General features: G+C 46.6%; 1 protein-coding gene across 4 annotated transcripts in view; it reads right to left on the bottom strand.

Annotated features, from left to right (window-relative positions):
- Window positions 1-13504, bottom strand: part of ZFPM1 (zinc finger protein, FOG family member 1) — a 131071-nt gene that overhangs the window by 40631 nt on the left and 76936 nt on the right. For all 4 annotated transcript variants that reach the window (XM_077931608.1, XM_077931607.1, XM_028739954.2 and 1 more), the window contains one exon: window positions 13204-13299. In XM_077931608.1, coding sequence (XP_077787734.1) covers window positions 13204-13299 — 96 coding nt within the window. The remainder of the gene's footprint in view (window positions 1-13203; window positions 13300-13504) is intronic.

A 13504-nucleotide genomic window follows, 5' to 3' on the forward strand; every position in this document is an offset into this window, starting at 1 on the left:
ACTCTCAGTACCACACCAGTTCCCAATACGAGGAATGTTTTGCAAAGCATCATGTGCTTCGTGGATCAAGGCTGGCCTCAGCCCCAGAATGCAACAGGCTCCTGCAGCCCAGCCCTAACCCTTCCAGCACGGTAATCTAAAACAAATAGGACTATCTAGTGTAAAACTCTGCTATGAGCGATAAAGAAAAATAGCTGGAATAATTTTTCCCACCCACACATACCAATGTGAAGGGGAAGAGAAACACACACACACACACACACACACACACACAAAACACAAAAAGATAATCAGGAAGATGGTGGCCAACCCTGCCCTGTCCATCAGAACGGGCCGTCCCGCCTCGCGCTGCCCTGTGCTGCCTGATAATAAACCTTGAGGTTTGCAGAGAAAACTTCAGGCGGGGAGAGATTACTCAGACAGGAGTCGCAGCACAGATAAAAAAGGAAAGGAAAGGAAAAAGAGCTGGGCTAGGGGGTGGGAGATGGAGCAAAAATAAAGGCCAGGGAAATGGGGGGGGTAGTGTGTACTGTTTTAATTCGATAGCAACAGTCGCCCCTTGGCTGTGGCTCAGACAATATCCATGATCATCAGCTGTAATAGGAAAATGGAGCCTCCAAGTCCAGTGGCAGGGTACCTTGGACCAATCAACCAACAGTATTCATGCCCTGCTCACAAGCTTCCCAAGGGCACCTGGCCAGCCACAGTTGGAAAGAGAAAGGTGGACAGGGTAGATTTTACTGATCCAGCAAGGCAACTGCTTATGTAGCAGCCGGTTCCTAAACACTGAGAATGCTGGAACTGAAGGTTGCTTGCAAGTGACATCTTCAATCCCAGAAGAAGACTTTTGCTGGAGGAGACATGCAGGTCCTCCATGTCTGAAGGCAATCTATGCTCAAATGCAGTGTGCCTGTTGGGGGAGAACTCTGGGAAAACAGTATTATTTCTGCCATGCCTTGTTTGGGCTTTCCCAGACTCATCTGCTTGGCCCAAGTGGAACTCAGGATGCTGGGATACATAAGCTCACCTTGGTCTGATCCAGGTGGGCTGTTCTTCATGTTCCTATAATCACAGGTGTGGGCGGGTGGCCCCTGTGGGCCCTTTGGAAAGCAAACTCACTCAAGGATAAATCACTGGCTCTGGACGAGGAGATTTGTGTCCATCTCTTCTGTCATGGGTTCATCATCTGGCCTTAGCAAACTGATCTCCTTCCCTGCCTTACCTTTCCCTCTGTAAAACTAATAAAATAATGGCATTCACCACAGGGACAGTATGAGGGTACCAGCCAAAAACTAGACACCTTGATCTCCCTTCATATTTTGGTGGGAAAGCTAAGCAGATGCTTACACCTGTCAGTCAGCAAATTCAAAAACAAGTATTATTATTTTTAAACTATATGTTTTAGAAAAACAACCCTGCAGGTTGAAAGCATCTTAAAACAGGCATGTCCTCTACATGACAGACAAGGGGAGGGGATAGCCACTGTGATGTATATGAGCACCATTTAAAATGCAAGGATGTTTGCTTTTGTCCCTTTAGAAATATTGTTTCCCCCCTCATGTATTTAAATTGAGTGACTAGAACTCATACAGTTAAATGAGCAACATGCCTACCTGAGAGTGCTTAATGCTAGCTGACCTATGCCCAGAAATACTGAAGAGGCCTACTAATTAAGAGTGCAGGCTTACAAAGAGACACTTGCCTGTGGCAAGTTAAGAACCACCTATAGATCATTCAAAGAAAATTTACAAGAAGTTGTGTCTTCCTGCCCCCCCCCCTTTTCTTTGAGATCCAAAGGACTAGCTCAGGAATGTGGTCTTGGGGAATATTCTGAAGGCATGCTGTGGTGCAACCTAGCTGAAGGTTTGGGTCCGGCCAGTGGCTGGATAGGAGACCTCCCTGGAATCCCTAGCTTTGCCACCTAGAGCCCCAGAAAGGTGAGAAACAGACATGACCAGGCAAAGGTAAGGCCCGTGGGCTTGGGTGCAAGGGGATGTTAGCAGCTTCTGTGGAGGGGGAGTGAAAAAGCAAAAGCTTCAGGCATCTGAATGCAGCAGCCTTTTCTCCCTCCGAGTTACTGAAGGAAGGAGAAAGCAGGCTGGGGGGGGGGGGGGAAGGTCCTTAGCCCCTGTAATTAATGGCATGAGCTCTTTACCAGGAGACAAAAAAGAAATAAAAGGTGACAAACGACCCCCCATAAAGAGGCTCAGGGGTCGCAGATACATTTGAATATTCGATAGGGTGTGAAAATAAAGGAGCCCATAAAAAGGAAATAGGGCAGTAAAACACAAGGCTGAGTTACAGGTGGAGAAGGTGCCCCGTCACAACCCAATTATTTCTCCCCCGCTTCTTTTAAATATGCTTGCGGAGCTTGATCTATCCACAAGGCACGGATATCACTCAGCACAGGAGAAGCTGCAATGGAAGGAGGGCCCTCTCTGCTAATCCCATGACGCTGAGGCACATATTGATCTGGATGCGGGCCCATAATAAGCTCTGCCTGGCTTATTCACAGAGCAACACAGAGCATCAGCCCAGTTTTCAAAGCCGGTGTGTGGGTGTGACTGTGTGCAGGCGACAACACTCAGGGCAATGAGAAGAGATTCTCACTTGCAGACATCAACCAGGGGTGTGTCTGCACCCTCAGTGTGCCAGGGTGGTGTAGTGGTTAGAAGGTGGGACTATGACATGGGAGACCAGGGTTCAAATCCCCACTCAGGCATGAAGACCACTGGGTGACCAGTCTCTTGCTGTCAGCCTAACCTACCTTCATAGGGCTGTTGCGAGGATAAAATGGGAAGGAGAAGTATGCATATACCACCTTGAGCTCCTTGCAGGAAAGCTGGGATAGAAACGTAATAAATAAATAAATACTTGGGGGCTAAATCCTAACGCCACACAGGTGGTCGAAGAGAACAGGGGCCCCATATCAGGTACAAAGAACACAAGGGCTCAAGTTATACGAAGCCAGAGGGGCTGGAGCAACTTCAACACAAAAAATTTACTGGACATGAGGACTCCATTTAGGCACTGAGAGCAGCAGATAGACCTGACTTCATTGACCTTGCCCAGTTCCCTCTGAAAGGTATCCAATTCAGTAGTTATTTCCAGCTCTTACGGCAACTGTGCCCCCAACCCAATGCAACCTGGCACTCCTTTTAGGAAGTTTGCACTACAACTCCCATCAAACCAGACGGCACTAGGAGTTGTAGCCCAAAACACTGGAGGGTACAAATTTTTTGGGGAAGACATTTCTTACAGCAAGGAATTCCACATAGGAAGAATAGTGTTGTGAGTTCGGCAGTGCCAGACTCCCCTAAATTCCTAGACCCAGTCAGTGTTGGAAGTAAATCAAGCCTCCTGAACCCCTGGATCCAGCAAGGATTACAACATAGGCCAGGCTAGCTTCCTCACAGGGTAAATGCCGTGGAACCATTAAGAACGAACAAAGGGAAAGGTGATGGGCCATGAAGAAAGAGAAGGGACTCTGGGCCAGGTGGCAAATGAGTGGGGGACCTTCTCCTCCTCAAACAGCTGGTTAGAAGACAAAGCCACAGTTTGAAGCAGAATTGAGAGTTGGCTGTGATGTGGCCTAGAAGGAAAAAGGTTGCAGGCTGGTAAGGCAGCAAGCTGGAGAGAAGGTCAGAGCATGATGGTTGGTCTGTGTTTGAATCCAAGGCTGTGGCTATGGGAGAAACCATAAGCTCTTGGGGTGTCGATGCTGGGGACCCCTCCATCATAGGCTCAGCTTGCATATATGTGTAAATAAACAATACATCAAAAAGACTCAGTCTCATTCCCAAAAGGAACCATGGATAAGCACTGCTTGGTGCTTGCACCGCTTGGAGATTTGGGTGGTGGACAACAATATAATGACCCACCATCTTCCCTGTTCTCACCGATAGCATTTTCACAAGGCCACTGCAGCCGTAGGATCTTAGCCACCAACACTCCTTTTGTGATTGGCTGCTGCAGACTGAAAGCTCCTGTGACAACCAGCCAGCTACTCTCCAACAACTAGTCCAAGCTACCTTTGCTACAGAATGGGATCTGTCAAGAAACAAATTCGGGAGACTTTGCCCGCTTCCTCCCCTCTCTCTTACTTCTGGGGCACATTTCAGAAATGGCAACCCACTCTATTCGGAGCAACTAGAAGCTCTCATGAGGTTTTTAAATTTATTTTTTTTATTTTGGGGAAACACACACACGCCACGAGCCAGACTTGCAAGAACAGGAAGTCAAACAGAATGGGCAGCTACATCTGCAAACGCTCCCAAGTTGAGGATTATAGATTATAGCTATCAGCTATTTGCATATCAGAATTTTAAAGCAGCCAAGACCCCTCCAGCGAACAAGGTCATAGCAAAGATTAAAAAGAGAAAGAGAGGGGAGGAAAAAATTCCCTCTCATTTTCTTCTCCTTCCCTTGACTTTCTCATTTCAGTGAGGCGCATGAATGTGCGGGGCTATCAGAAACGTGAAGGACGGCTGCTCATCCTCTCCCACCCAACCACGCCTGGCAGCCTGCCCTGCTGCGGCCTGTGCTGGAGGAAGAGTGGTGCAAAAATACTGGGCACTTGAAACAGGAGCATTGGGGTACTCCAAGCCCCATAGCACATCCCTGGAGAGATGTGGTAGAGCATCCTTGCCCTTCAGGAAGGGTTCCTCACAAACGGACCTTCAGTACACACAACTGAAATTTCCAGGTTCTGAAGCAGTAAACTTCTCTATATTCAGATTAGGGGGAGGGGGGTGCAACTGAGGGACAAGGCTCCTGCACCTTTCTGCTCTCCATGTGGGAAGCAGGACCCTGGACTAGATCAACATAATTTCAGGAAGTGATGATCACTGCCCCATGTGGTGGGTCATGTGACTGCAGTCTCCAGGGAAGAAGCTTCCAAAGCAGGCCTGGTCCTGCCCATCCAAGATGGCGATTGGCTTGTTGAAATCAGAGGAGGAGCATATAAGGACTTCCTTTGCCAGCTTCTTAAGTAGCCAGGGTTCTTCCTAGAACTGCCCCTTGAAAACGTCTGTCTTGGATTTTCATTAATACTTTTAACAGAATCAGAAGGGGGAAACAATGTAATGAGTCCCATGACACCATCAGCCTGCATAGCCAACAGAGGTGGAGTAGAAATTTAATTCAGTTGGCATTTAAAAAGGTAAAGGTACCCCTGCCCGTACGGGCCAGTCTTGACAGACTCTAGGGTTGTGCGCCCATCTCACTTAAGAGGCCGGGGGCCAGCGCTGTCCGGAGACACTTCCAGGTCACATGGCAAGCGTGACATCGCTGCTCTGGCGAGCCAGAGCCGCACACGGAACGCTGTTTAGCTTCCCGCTAGTAAGCGGTCCCTATTTATCTACTTGCACCCGGGGGTGCTTTCGAACTGCTAGGTTGGCAGGCGCTGGGACCGAACAACGGGAGCGCACCCCGCCGCGGGGATTCGAACCGCCGACCTTTCGATCGGCAAGCCCTAGGCGCTGAGGCTTTTACCCACATTTAAAGACAACAATACACCAACTGAAATGGAGCCCCACTTTGAAACTTGCTCTTCTCCAAATTTTGCAACGCAGTTCTCCAGCCAAGCGACCATGTATGAAAGTGCATATATTAAGGTAAAGTGTGTATAGAAATGGAAATATAAGGTAAAGTGACATACAAAAATGCATATTGGCATTTGCAAAAATGTGTGATTTACGCAAAACGTGCACGTTAGGAGAAATTCACACTAAAATATGATGAATTTTCATGAAGCCTTAAAAAAACACACACACCTGAAACTGATGTGGAAATGTGGAGAACTGAAGTTCAGACTGGAAAAATGGTAAGATGAGAGAAACCCAAACTGATGATGGGAGCTGTAATCCAGCAACATCTGAAGGGCTAGATATTCCCTATCCTTGTCTTATTCCAATGCAAGATTCCAGATGCTCAGGCATCCCTGCCAGATGTGCCCAGCCAAGCTTTTCTTGCAGGAGTCCAAAGTAGAAGTTTTTACAACTTCCCAAGAAAACCTTAGTGCACTGAGTACATGGAAGTGAGCTTTCCCCCTATGCTTCTCAGTTCCATGCAGCAGCCCTGCAACAGGTAGAAGGCATGCTCAGATCCTTCATCAGCCCCCTATCCTTTTTTTTTTCTCATACTTGAATGGGAAGGATTTCCCCACTCCCACCAGCCAGCCCTCTACTGATCTCCCATGCCCTTCCAGGGACCAAAGGAAGAAAAGGAAACACAGAACATGGAAAGAAGCTGCAGATGATTCTGGAGCTCTGCTAGTGAGCAACCTGAAAGGGGAGATGGGCTTGGCCCCCAGTCTGGTCATGGAAGCCCTATCTAACAAATGATGGCCATAAAGTTGTGCCTACAGAACTTCACCTTGACTGCAGCTTGGTGGCAGAGCACCTGCTCTGCATGCAGAAGGTCCCAGGTTCAAGCCATGGCCGGAAACGCTACTAGAGGCAATGTTGAGCTCGCTGGACCATGGTCTGACTCATTATAAGGCAGCATCCTATGTTCACCTAGGATGTCGACAGGTGCCTGATTGGGCAAAGCGCTTGAGGTACGCCAACCTGGCCACTCAATAAGTCAGCGAGGCTCTGCAGGAAGATTTGGCAAAAGAAGATTTGGGAGGGACAAAACTGGATGGCACCCAGCAGCTTTGAAAAACACAACTCTCTCCACCCCCACCCACCCGCCTGGCCTGGCCTCCACACAGCATCCTCCTAGCCTGCCACTGCTGACACACGGCGGATCCTGCCAGATAAAGAAGAAATTCAGGCTGCTCAAAGTTTCCCTTTTTTTCCTCTTTCCCTTTTTTTTTTTACCCATTCCATTCCTGATAAGTGTGGTGCCTGCACAGAGACTGATAGAAGGCCTATCGCGGCGGTTAGCGCAGAAAGGAAAAGCCTATCGCCGCAGCATCGCCGGACTCACATCAACTCCCAGCCACACAGAAATTAATATCACTCCAATTACCAGAGTGGAGATGGGCTGCACAGCGGCGATAATAAAATCTCTTTTACATAAAGAATGCAAATAACCAACTCCAGTGGGGGCTGGTGGGGAGAGGAGGGAGGAACAAGGGGGGAAAGGAAGAGGAAGCAACTTGCCACCCTTACTCTGGTTGCTTATGAATTTGATCCAGGATACAGTGTCAGGACCTATTTTTCAACTTCAGGGAACTTAATTAAGCAAACCACTGACTGCAACATTTGCAACATCTGGGACTTTTCTGGTAGGAAGGTGCATACGAGCATGTTCAGAGTGCACTTCCCTCACACAAGTGGAAGCCAGAACTTTGGAGTCCCAGCTCACATCCCGTCAACAGAAATTAGAAACAGAACACCCACAACATGCAGTGGCAGAAGTCTACACAAGGAAGATCCTACCACGCAGATTCAGACTTGCATGGGTTCCACAGACGCAAGGAAGCCCCTCCATGCAGAGAGTGGATAGAAAACAGTAAAAGGTGTTTTTCCTGACCTTTTAAGAAGGCTGCAAGTGAAATATAAGGGAGGCTCTAAGAAAGCATTGACAGCAACCTGGTGCCAGACTTAAAACAGGATGGGAGAAGTATATTTTGCAAGATGTACTTGATATGAAGACTAGTGGCTGCAGTTTATTTATTTATTGTTACATTTGTATATATTCCACCTTTCTGCCAAGGAGCTCAAGATGGAACTTGACTCTCCGCCCCCTCCTTATTTATCCTCACAACAATCCTGTGAAGTAGGTCAAGCTGAGAGACCAAGAGCCGTAAGCTCAGTAGTAGAACGGCTGTTCTGCAGAAGGTCGTTGGTTCAATCCCAGGCATCTCCAAGTAGGGCTAGGAGAGAACCCTGCCTGAAACTCATCAGAACTGTTGCCAGTCATTGTAGATAAGTTTGGGCTACACAGACCATTGGTTTCACTCAGTATAAGGCAGCTTCCTATGTTACTGAGACTGTGAGTGACCCAAAGTCACGCTGTGAGCTTCACGGCCGAGTAGAGATTTGAACCTTGGCTGGTGCTTTATGCACAGTAACATAGGAAACTGCCTTACATCGAGTCAGGCCCTTGGTCCATCAAGCCCAGCATTGTCTACACTGACCGGCAGTGGCTCTCCAGATTCTCACAAGGTTTCTTCTTCCCATCCACTGCCACCAGATCTCATAAACACGTCGGGTATGGAGCTTAGCTCCTTCTGCACACCAATCAGGTGCACTCCACCACTGAGCTATGGTTGATATGCATCTCCCAACTCAGCCTATACATGGTCTTAAGGCATGCAGGGTAGCTAGAGCTGTACACTCTATTCCTCTCAATTACTAGTACAGAGATATGCTGTCCTTAGGGAACACAAGAAAAGAAGAGACGTGGGAGAAATCTTGTGTCCAAGTTGCTCCAATCCTGACCATGTGTACACAGTTCCCCATGTGCTGGTCCTATCATCACCCACCATCTGCAGACAAGACTGAGGACCAGTGCAGCTGGATGCAATGTGCTGCAGTAGTGTAGTGGTTAGAGGGTCTGAGTTCAAATCCCTATTGGGTGACAAAAATCACAGGGTGATCATGGGCAAATTACTACTCTCTCAGTCTAGCCTATCTCACAGAATTGTTGCACAGATTTAAAGGGGGGGGGGGAGCTTTGATGCTACATTGAGCTCCTTGGAGGAGAGGAAGAATATCAATGTAACAAATAAACCAAGGATGGATGAATGGGTCAATTTCAAGTTTCTCCAAGTTTCTCATTTTTCCAGGCTTAAATTCAGTTCTCCACATTTTATATCAGTTACCATTAAAAAAAAAATCATCATTCAAATTCATTGATATCTTCATGTGAATAATATAACATTCACCTTTTTATATGGCTTTTGTCTGATATGCACGTTTTTTAAAAACCATTCTCTCTAATATAATGCATTTTGGTATGTGCTATTTTCAACAATACATGCATTTTTATGCATGCTAGTATGCAAATCTTTGTACATATTGCTTGACTAGAGAACTACATTGCAAAATTCAGAGAAATGCAAATTTCGAAGAAGTGCTGTGTTTTGGTTTGCACATTATATTGGAAAGCACAAATTAGGGAGGGATCATCTTTAAATGCAAACTAAATCAAATTTATTCACCACCCCTAATATATGTGGACATGATAAGAATTTGCTGGATCAGGCCAATGGCCCATCAAGCCCAACAAACTGTTCTCATAGTGGCCACCCATTTTCTCCTCCTGTGGTTTCCAGGAACTGGCATGCAGAAGCAGTACTGCCTCCATCGGTGGAGAGGCAGAGCATAGCTATCAAAGCTGGTGGCCATTATCCTCCATGAATTTATCTAATCTTCTTTTAAAGTCAACCAAGTTGGTGGCCAGCACTGCCTCCTGTGGGAGTGAGTTCCACAGTTTAAGTACCGTATTTTTCGCTCTATAAGACACACTTTTCCCCTCCTAAAAAATAAGGGGAAATGTGTGTGCGTCTTATGGAGTGAATGCAGGCTGCACGGCTATCCCAGAAGCCAGAACAGCGAGAGGGATCGCTGCGCAGCGCTCCCTCTTGCTGTTCTAGCTTCTGGCTTAGCCCCTCAGTCCCTTCCCCCACCTCCCGGAAAAGCCCCCAAGAGCCGTGCTCCCTTTAAAGATTATTTTTCTTGCATTCCCTCTCTAAAAACTAGGTGCGTCTTATGGTCAGGTGCGTCTTATGGAGCGAAAAATACGGTGTGCGTTGCATGAAGGAGAGCCTTGTCGTCATTTTTTCTAAATAACTTTCTGTTGGATTTTATCAACAAGGATCATAGGAATAATAAATGATACAAATAAGCAGACCAAGTCTTCTCATGTCATTTGTATATCACAACAACCATAATGAATTTGCACTAATATTTACCATATTACAGGTTAGCGGTCAGTGTATAGGTTCTTGGTTCATGAATTGGTTTAAATGAAAAGAGAGTTTTTGATGGATAGCTCAGTCAGTAAAGCGTGGGACTCTTAATCTCAGGGTCATGGGTTTGAGCCCCACATTGGGCAAAAGATTCCTGCATTGCAGGGGGTTGGACTAGATGACTATTGTGGTCCCTTCCAATTTTAGCAGTCTATGATTCTATGAAAAAGAATGGGGAAACAGGATAGAAGAGAATTAACAGATAACATTCAGCATCAAATAGCTAAACGCTTAATCAGGATCCCTTGTGGTGGTGCTTAGATTACATATGAGTAATAGTCATTTTTCCTCTTACGTTACCAATGAAACAATATAAAGTGTTGAAGTAGTACTCTGTCTTATCTGGTTGTTGTGCCATCAGCTGAGCATCCTACCCCTTGAGAAGACAACAACCCCCCAGTTCTTGGGGCTGAGCCAGGGACAAAGTCAAGGTTAAGGGTCCCGTAAGCAAAGCTGAATATAAACCAATACTCTGCTCTTAGTATGTTGGCAAAAGGGATCTGGGCATCTTGAGTCTCCCTTGTGCTGTTCTGAGATGAATGAAGAGCATCAGTGGACAGAGCAGGCCTAGGCAGGGTGGGTGGGAGGAAGGAGGGGGTGCTGTGCCATGTGGCCAGCCAAGGATGAGCAGAGCAGCCTCACATCCGTCCATCGAGGCCAAAAGGTCTGGGGTGGGAAAGAGCAGATAACCAAGGAAGAGACAGAGGAGGTAGTGGTGAGGGAAGTCCTGCAGATATATTTCCGGCCAATACATCTAGGAAGGGCTGGGGATATCAGCCTGGCTGTGAACAGACATTTCCCTTCCTGAACAGGGAGTGGTGTGTGTGTGTGTGTTTCTGTGTGTGCGTTGGGGCAGGGGAAAGAGAAGAAGAAAGCAGACAAACACTTTTAGAAGCGACTCTCACTTTCCTATCTCCTGACTTGAATCTTCTGCTTTCATTGTTGCTTTAATGGTTTCTCTTTATTGTTACACTGCTTTAATTTGCCTTGTTTATTATATACTTTAATTATGGATGTTATAATGTTGTTGCTTCACTGTGCCTTTTAATTATGGGTAGCTGCATTTTTAGAATTGGTTTTGTTCTTGTTATTTTGCTGTTGGCTAGGCTTTTATTCATTTCTTTGAACCGCCCTAGTACAGTGGTACCTCGGGTTAAGTACTTAATTCGTTCTGGAGGTCTGTTCTTAACCTGAAACTGTTCTTAAACTGAAGCACCACTTTAGCTAATGTGGCCTCCTGCTGCTGCCACGCCGCCAGAGCACGAGTTCTGTTCTCATCCTGAAGCAAAGTTCTTAACCCAAGGTAATATTTCTGGGTTAGTGGAGTCTGTAACCTGAAGCGTATGTAACCCGAGGTACCACTGTATTTCTTCTTGAAATGAAAGGTGGTGTATAAAGTCTTTTAATAATATTATAATACTCACAAGCAACTGCTGCTGCAGAGGGAGATGGGAATCACATTCAGGGCATTGGGGGGGGGGAGACTCAAGGCAGTCTGGACTTTGGAGTTCTTTACAAAGTGACCGAGAGGCTGTGTGTATATGTGGGGTGGGATGGGGTGGGGTGTCTGTGGATTTGCTAGGATGAATTTGGTCACCATCTCATTTCAAGCAGCAAAAGCCATAAAGCAAAAGCTGGAGTTATAATAATAATAATAATAATAATAATAATAATAATAATAATAATAATAAATTTTATTTATATCCTGCCCTCCCCAGCCGAAGCCGGGCTCAGGGCGGCTAGCAACACTAAAACAGTGCCTGGATGTGCTTGGAAAAGGAGGAAGGATAAGAAAACAACAAAGGGCCCTCCTCCACAAATAAGTAAGAAATGACAAACTTTTTTTTTTTAAAGACACCTGAGGCAGTCTCACAGACCTGGAACTAGATTTCTCATCCTTGATCCATTCTAGATCACAGAGGCTGCCATCCTCAGTGACACACCGTGATGCCTGGTGCCCATTTGGATCCAACTCATTCTAGATCCGTCCCCATCCTCTGCCTTGATGAGTTCTGCAAGGGCAACACTAAGGAGGAGGGAGCTTACTGGCTTCATTCGGAAAAGGGCAATCAAAATGATCGAGGGGGGTGGGATCAACTCTCCTCTGAGGAAACTTTTTGGGCCAGAGAGAAGGTGAGTAAGAGGCGACATGGTAGAAGTTCATGAAACGATGCATGGCATTGAGAAAATGGATGGAGACATGTCCCTCCTCCTCTCATAACACTGGAGCTCATGGACCTCCAATGAAGCTGAATGTTGGGAGGCTGCAAGGCAGACAAGAGGAAGTACTTTTTCCACAGAGCGCATTGTTAAATTATGGAACTCATTCCTACAGAAGGCAGTAATGGCCACTAACCTGGATAAAAGAAGATTAGGCAAATTCATGGACAGAAAAGCAACCCACAATGGCCAAGCTCTACCTCCACTGTCAGGGGAGTTATCCCTACGGGGGCCAGCCTGATACTCAGTCAAATCATGGGCCCATCTAACTCAGAATTAGTTAAACTGACAGGCAATAGCTTTCTAAGGTTTCAGGCAAGGTTCTCTCCCAGCCCTGCCTGGAGATGCCCGGGATTGAACCTGGGACCATGCAAAGCAGGTGCTTAGCTAAGGATCCTTCCCTATCACTCTAAATACACATCCATCCCCCTCCACCCCAGATCATATATAACCAAGCTGCTGTTCGCCAGCTCATCACACACTCACAGACTTTTCCACTGACAGATGGAGACTGGCACACCCAATTGTTTCTCTGCATGACTTGTTGGTTTACAGATGAAAGTCCAGTGAGAAGGGGGGGGGGGGACAACTATGAGCAGCATCCAGCTTTCCTAAAACTCACGGCTTTCCACAATACTCAGGGCTCATGAGCTTACTAGCCTTCAGAATCTTTTTAGCTCTGCTCTGTCTGTAACATCCCCACATTTGACATAGAAAAGAAACATTAACAGTGGACTTTCTCCCTAAGAGTGGCCATTTTTGCTTCAAATTACTAAAGAAGTCTTCACGTTCTTAAAGACACTGTCCTTCAGGATTCCCCAACAGGTGTCAATCAATCAAGGGGGAAAGAATTAAAAGTCTCTGATTGATTGCCTTCATTTAAAAACCAATGTTGGTTGGAGAGATCTGTGCTCAGTTTGGAACTTAGTTAAGATACCAGCTCCATGAGAGCAGCAGCAGCACAGGCCTGCCCCTACCTGCATGAGATCTCTTTCATTACTTAGGGGAGTTTGGGTTGGTTTAGCAGGGAAGGCAGGAGGAGGAGCGGGGGTACTTACCTGGCCCGTTCCAAAGCTTTGGCTCCTGGGGCTTCTCCAGAATCTCTTGTTTATCTGGCTCCTTTGGGCTCTCCAAGCTCTCTCTGAGTTCAGTCTCTGAAAATTGAAGTAATGAAATCATTGAATCATCACTCAGAATCATTGAGGTCTGTGAAGAAAATATGGTCAGCCATTCAGGTGCACCAGGCTTTTATGAGCCAAGTCACATGATCCAGCTTTAAGACAGCCATTCACACAGCTGCATCATGAACAGAGCGCTCGCCATGTCTAAGAAGGGGGTGTTCTTTGGAGATAGAAAGCA

Source organism: Podarcis muralis, chromosome 7, assembly GCF_964188315.1.
Source record: "Podarcis muralis chromosome 7, rPodMur119.hap1.1, whole genome shotgun sequence".
Lineage (NCBI taxonomy): Eukaryota > Metazoa > Chordata > Lepidosauria > Squamata > Lacertidae > Podarcis > Podarcis muralis.